This window comes from Rhagoletis zephyria, unplaced genomic scaffold (genome assembly GCF_001687245.7).
Source record: "Rhagoletis zephyria isolate East Lansing unplaced genomic scaffold, Rhagoletis_zephyria_1.1 Rzeph_scaffold_23398, whole genome shotgun sequence".
NCBI classification, from domain to species: domain Eukaryota; kingdom Metazoa; phylum Arthropoda; class Insecta; order Diptera; family Tephritidae; genus Rhagoletis; species Rhagoletis zephyria.
Window position 1 is genome coordinate 1 of NW_016180456.1, and position 6756 is coordinate 6756.

Consider the following 6756-nt stretch of genomic DNA (forward strand, 5'->3'; position numbering starts at 1 on the left):
CATGGTGTTTGCAATATAATCAGCACTTTGGCAGGACATTGCTGCATCCCGTCTCTGAGGCGAGTTCGAATAGTGCAGGAGCAAATGCGGCGGCAACTACTACTACAGCCCCTACCACTGCTGGCACGTGTGGCACAGATGTGTCGGTAGGTGTTGGTACTTCCACCGCAATGCAGGTTGGTGGCAGCGGGGGCGGAAAGTCGCTGTCTAAGCCTCACCACAAAGTTTTGCTAGACAATGCTGAGTCGCCCGTTTCGCCGATACCAATCGAATCACCATCGAAGTCGAAATCCACGTCACCCTGCAAGAAAATTTTCGACTTCTCACATGGCCGCTTTACGCCTCCGAAGTCTTCGGATATTTCACACGCCTCAACAAATCCGTTTCTGTTTCCGAGTGTTGAAAAATCTGAATCGGAGGACAGTGAAATACAAAAAGTGTTTGATATGCAGTCTTCGACACAGACGAGCACCACCTCATCGTCGTCCCAACAGCAGCAGCAACAAGCACAACAACAACAAGCCGATCTCTTGTCTTTACACTCATTACAAAACACAAGTCCTTCACAGATCGGGTCGGCCATTGCCGGTGTTGTTGGCGGTGGCGCCATTAAACTGCAAGCGTTACAAAAATGGTTTAAAGGTGATGCGTTTGAGGGCGCAGGATCTGGGGCTGCTGGTGGCGGACCACCCTCACCAGCTAAAGAACATCAGCGCAAACGTTCAGATGCCGCAGAAGGCTTGTCATCGGTATCGGTGCGGGAGCTAGTGCGTGTAATGGGCGGACAGCAGGATACGCGTTGTAATGGTAATACTACGCATGCGCCACAAAGTTCTAGTCCTGTTCAGATACCAGCCGCTAGCGGTAAGGGTTCAACAGATTCGATAAGCGTAAGCATAAAATCTACGGAGGCATCAGAAACTTCGGGTCTATTCAGTTCGCTTACGCAAGATTCAAGTCACTCACAGAAGAACACGAAGGAGGAAGAAGCTATGCAGCCAGAAAATTCTACACCTACTTTTGATATATCTACGATTCGGGTCACCAGCTTCACGCCATCGCAAACAGCAGCTTTGCTTTCCACACCAAAGCATTCGCCTCGCAAATTAGTGACCAGTTTACGTCGCAATACATCACCTTCCAACCGCAGTGTTGAGGGTACTGCAGCGCATAAGGAACCAGATTTGGCGCAACTTGAAGATGATATGAGCATGTTGCATATTACCACGACTACCAATGGTGGCGGCGTGATCACGCAGGATCAGATCTTATTTGGTGAAATGAAGACAGCCAGCACAACCGCAAGTACGGACGACTCGAGCCCGGCCGTCTGGCCACCACCGTTAAATCAGAATAACGCTTCACTTAATGCAGCGACTTCCGCAACCAAACCGTCGCCCAATAAGCGCAGTGCCATTGGGCCCATCAAGCGTGCCATGCCACCATCGTTGGCCGAAAGCATACGCGCGGTATTTGCTGCTTTCCTCTGGCATGAAGGACTCGTACACGACGCTATGGCTTGCGCTAGCTTCTTGAAATTCCATCCAACACTACCCAAAGAGGGCGCAACAGTTGTGACCAGGCGCGATTCGAAGGACAGTCGGCTGCAATTGTCACGCGAGCAAAAAGCACAACAGCGCCATTCTGTGGAGGTGGCTAATGCGGGTACATACTTGAACATCAGACCATCCACGCTGGAGACACTTACGAAGAGTGGAAATTCGTCGGTGAACAACCGTAAGCATCGGAAAAATTTAGCAGTCGCCTCCGGTGCTGGTAGTGGCGGCGAGGAATTAGAGAGTGGTGAGAAGCAGAAGTTGCACACGCTGTCCGAAGTGGTGACTGTGCTGCCGCCTGCGCTGCGTTGTCTCGTCTACCTATGGGAGCAGGTGTGCACCAACTGCGTGCAAGTGATGCAATCGAATATAGTGGAGCGCGAGAAGGCAAGCGGTGGCACACCGACACGGGAGCCGAGCGCCGAAGCCAAGGAAAAGCAAGAGTCGAACGATAGAGACATGGTGAAGAAATCGCGACGTAAGAAAAAGGACGATGGTTCATGGTGTGAGGTGTGTGAAGTATTTTTGCCGATACCCGTGACATACCACATGCGTATCGTACATCCTGGTTGTGGCAAATCCGCGAAGGGCAAAGGTTATAATTCGGTGGGCATTTTCTGCGAAGGCTGGGCCGGCAATTGTGGGGAAGGTGGTAAGGGTGCATCCAGCTGGTTTCTGATGTGCGACGAATGCAGAGAGAAATATATAGCAGCGAATAAGAATGTAAACAACGTAAATAGCGTACCGGGAGTGACACTTACGGGTGAGAAAAGTTCAGAATTTGTGTTTGGTATAATATTTTCGAATTGCCTTTTTCTTTTCTTCTCAGCGAATGAAATGAATTTATTTGGCGTAAAAACTACTACACTCATCGCGAATTCCGAAATTTATACAACCATGCGTGAGAATGCCACTTTCTTGTTGGAGCTCTCTTCAAGCGCATCCACTTTGAATGCCACAGGCAACAGTGGCGCTGCTGGCATGAATTCACTAAATTTGGGCGCATCCAATAAACGGTCGCCGCAACAAATGCCCGTTGTGGTTGAACACCAACACTTCAATATGACCGATTTAAATAAGCCGAGCACTAGTCGTGGCGATTCGGCGCGGAATAGCCGTATTGGTTTGCGTATGAGTGGGAAATTCGGCAGTAAGTATTGGGCTGTAAATTCCGCAGGGAGTTGTGGACTAGCCTTCCACNCATCCACTTTGAATGCCACAGGCAACAGTGCTGCTGCTGGCATGAATTCACTAAATTTGGGCGCATCCAATAAACGGTCGCCGCAACAAATGCCCGTTGTGATTGAACACCAACACTTCAATATGACCGATTTAAATAAGCCGAGCACTAGTCGTGGCGATTCGGCGCGGAATAGTCGTATTGGTTTGCGTATGAGTGGGAAATTCGGCAGTAAGTATTGGGCTGTAAATTCCGCAGGGAGCTGTGGACTAGACTTCCATATTTACATGTTGTCTATTTTTTATATTTTCATTTCATAGGTTCCACACCGTATCGCAAAAGTTTTGTAGGCAGCTCTGCGTCACCCGAACACATATGGTTGGCACCAGAAACGTTTGCTTGCTTAGAGTCTCTGGGGGTTACTAACAACGAGGACTTGCCCTATGAAATGTTTGGCTTGAATACAACTGAAAATGGATTCGATAGGGTAAGGGAATCGATGCAGTCGAAGCGTTGTTATTACTTAGGCATAGGCATGTAATGTGTTTCATAACCTTAACTCCATCTTTACAGCCTCTCTCTGAAATGTCTTACGAGTCCTGCGATCCGAATAACTACGAAATAATGACGGGCTCAATGAGCACACAGCCTGGTGTTGGTACAGGCGGTGGATCTAATACAGGTACTCTATCTAAATTCCATCGCAGCTTCTCGATGGGTCAAGGCTGGGCCGTAGCCCAGCAGCAAGGAACATTCCAATTGAAAAACGTCGCCGCCAACGCTGATGAAGCGCAGCAAACTAAGGTTGTCTTTAGACGACGCAACAACTCTACAAGCGAAAGTGATGGCGCTCTACTTATCTGCTATCCATCGGAGAACTTGCGCCGCCTCGTGCCAGAAAGCATATTGAATAGCTCTATTGTCCATCCAGCCGTGCAGCGACTGGTCAATGCAGATGTTGGCGGTGTAGGTGCAACAAAGTCGCAGCAGCATTCATTCGAACAACCGGAGAGGGAGAGTAATGAAAACGATGAAAAGCCAATGAACACAGAATGTGGTGGCGTCAAGACCAAAGAATATAACTATTCGGCTGGTAATGTCACTTTAAAGCCCAGCGGTGTGCGCGATAAGGACTCATCATCCACTTTGCTAGATTTGGAGTTGTCACAACAGGTGAACGTATTACTCCAACGTCCGGCCATGGCATTTATTACACAAAAACATGATTTGGAGAAACTACGCTATGCCATGAAACGCAGTCTACGCATTGCCGCCTGCCGCATTTATTCGCTACAAGCACTCAATTGGCTGCTGCGTTCGGTGACACAGAGCATCTGTCTGCACGATCTGATGTGGTGGTTTGTTAGTTCGCTGACTATTTCGGCAATTGAGATGATCGATGGCAAGTACGAAGATGCTGAACCAGCACTGGAGCACCCGGTCACCTACACGCAGATCAGTGGTCGTTTCTCGCATTTAATTACGCAAAGTTTGCACGTTTTCCTACAATCCGTTGCCGATCTCACACTCTATTTGCCACTTGGCTCACCATTGCAACGCATCGCCATACAATGCTTCGGCATACGCTTTCGCCAAACGGATCATCAATTTCTACACAATTCGCATGTATTCGGTAATATTTCGAAGATACTTTCGAAATCCGATGAGCAAGATGATGTTATGGCTGTATCGAGCATGGGCATGGCTGGTGCGGTAGCAGTGGAGGGTGGTGGCAACTCAACGGGCATGCATGATGTGGAACATAATTTGCAGAGTGTTGGAGGCGTTGGTGGTGGTGGTGGTGGTGGTGGCGGTGGTGCGGTTGTGGGTGTTGCAGGTGGCCCGCCAGCAGGTGCTAAAATTATATGCTACTCCGATTTGAATGGCATGTTTGAGGTGACAGTGTCATCGCGTCAGGCCATGGCCGAATCGTTGACCGATAATTCGACCGAAACTTTTTGGGAAAGTGATGAGGAGGATCGCAACAAATGCAAGATCATTGAAATATCGATGAATAAGTTGTCATATTCGTGCAAAGTGGTTTTGGTGCACATCGACAATAGCCGGGATATACAGGTTAGTGATGAATTTAGTTTTTAAGAATATGAACTGTTTTCATGGTGACGAGTTTACGCTCGCTTGTAACAGTGAAAGCAGTCCTAAGTAGACTAACAATAAGTACAATGTCTTGAACAACAACTATGGTGAGCGATTCAGGTGTCAGCGCCTGGAAGTTAGTTCTATTTTTTTTTGCCTAGATCAATAAAACAACTCCTAGTCCTCGTGTAAGGAAGGCATGTGCTGGGTATATTGGCGCCGAGTCTGGGTGGGTGAGAGTAAAGTCAGTTGCAGTAAACATACTTAGTTGCGCCAGAGTTACATGGGTCTAGCGAGGCTGGTGAAGGCTTCTTCTTCCGTTGAACTCCGATGACGTCATTTACGGGGCGACAGTTTGTAATGTTGGTGATTGTCTCTCGGTCAATGCTGTTGATAGCTTGTCAGAATCGAGTAGTTGGGTGAATTAGGTCTGGAGGGAGTTTCGATATACATACATATGTATAGAAATCCAACAGCATTGGAGAGAGTACCCTAAACTGCGGAACTCCCTTTTAATTCTTCTCTGTTTCTGGATTGATCTTGCAATATATCGATGAGTTTCGTCCACTCAGACAGAGATAATTCAAAGAAAGCTACTGAAACCTACTTCCCATAAGGCATTAGACCACTCTGGCCAACGGCTTCGATTACCAGCAGAACTGTCACTGGTGAACGCAAATGTTGCGCTGGTGTTGGCGGTTCACGCTGCCGTGTGGAGACATATTGTTGTGATTTGTCCGCCAAAGATTGCAATTTAAATTATAGGATAATTAAGCTCTCGAAATTCTTCGGGTTCGACATGGCACAATCACCGAGTGTGGTATACATCCGGTCATTGTCCTTCGTCGTGTTGGATAAAGGTCTGATAGAAGGCAAAAACTTGGTTACGCCACCGTCGAAGTTGTAGGTCTTTAAGTGCTCTTCTCAATTCATCCACACACACATATGTGCGAGTTTAGTAGTGGTTGACCACTAAGGTGGTATTAAAAGAGCGACACTGGATGAAGGTGTCAATTGCCTATCCATACAGTGTGAAAAATATGTTTGTTGTGCGTAAGAGGAGGCTCAGTTTCCAATTACTTGGGCTTCTTCCCGTGGCCATAGGTTCGGTCAGCATGCTCCTTACTCAAAGGAGACGCTACAACTTTAGGAAACCTCGTCCAAAATTGTTTATACATCTTTTTCTGCTCAGAAAAAATTTCTTTTTGCAATCAAAAGTTTCTCATTTAGAGCATTTTTGGAGGTAAAAGTAGATAGCCTAGATAGGCTATTAGTTGTTGTATGCCCGCCTAGATTAANTTTTTTTTTTTACAATGCATTGTGCACTTTTCCTTCTAGAACAAGGTGTTGAATGTTGTATTTTATGCTGGCCAATCGCTGGGTGATACAAATCTAATCAAATCCGTGGACGTTGATCCAAAAGCGTGCGCTTGGATATCCGCCAAAATCACAAACGAGTCGTACACACACTTTCGCTTGGAGTTTCATGGACCAGAGAACACATTGCGTGTTCGTCAAATCAAATTACTTGGGCTACCGAGCGTCATGAGCGGATTGGATGAGCAATTGAACGAGAAATATGGTGGACTACAAGCAACGGGCAGTGCGGGTGGGAATAGTGGCGCAACAGTAGGTCAATTGCACACACTCAAATCCAATTTGAAGCTAACAAATGCAGTGCGCATACAACAACAAATCTGTGAGGCTGAGACATTGCGCGTATTCCGGCTAATAACGGGTGAGTTCTCCTCATTCCAGGGGGGGGGAGAGGGTGGGGGTTGAGAATATGAAAATATTTGCTTATTTATTTAACGCTTTCAACTGCAGGTCAAGTCTTTGGTAAATTGATCAGCACCGCAACCACCGAGGCAGGTCACCACTCTATACTCGGCATGGATTCTAGCGGCAATTCAATGCTTGCCG

The 6756-nt window shown here is 47.3% G+C and overlaps 1 protein-coding gene across 1 annotated transcript; it reads left to right on the plus strand.

Annotated features, from left to right (window-relative positions):
* Positions 1–170: 170 nt before the first annotated feature.
* Positions 171–6738, plus strand: LOC108381685 (E3 ubiquitin-protein ligase highwire-like; the record flags this gene model as incomplete). Its single annotated transcript, XM_017638094.1, has 6 exons — positions 171–2319; positions 2386–2706; positions 3057–3223; positions 3310–4812; positions 6172–6571; positions 6661–6738. Coding segments are annotated over exons 1-6 (4618 nt in total), but the record flags the coding sequence as incomplete, so codon positions are not given.
* Positions 6739–6756: the final 18 nt, after the last annotated feature.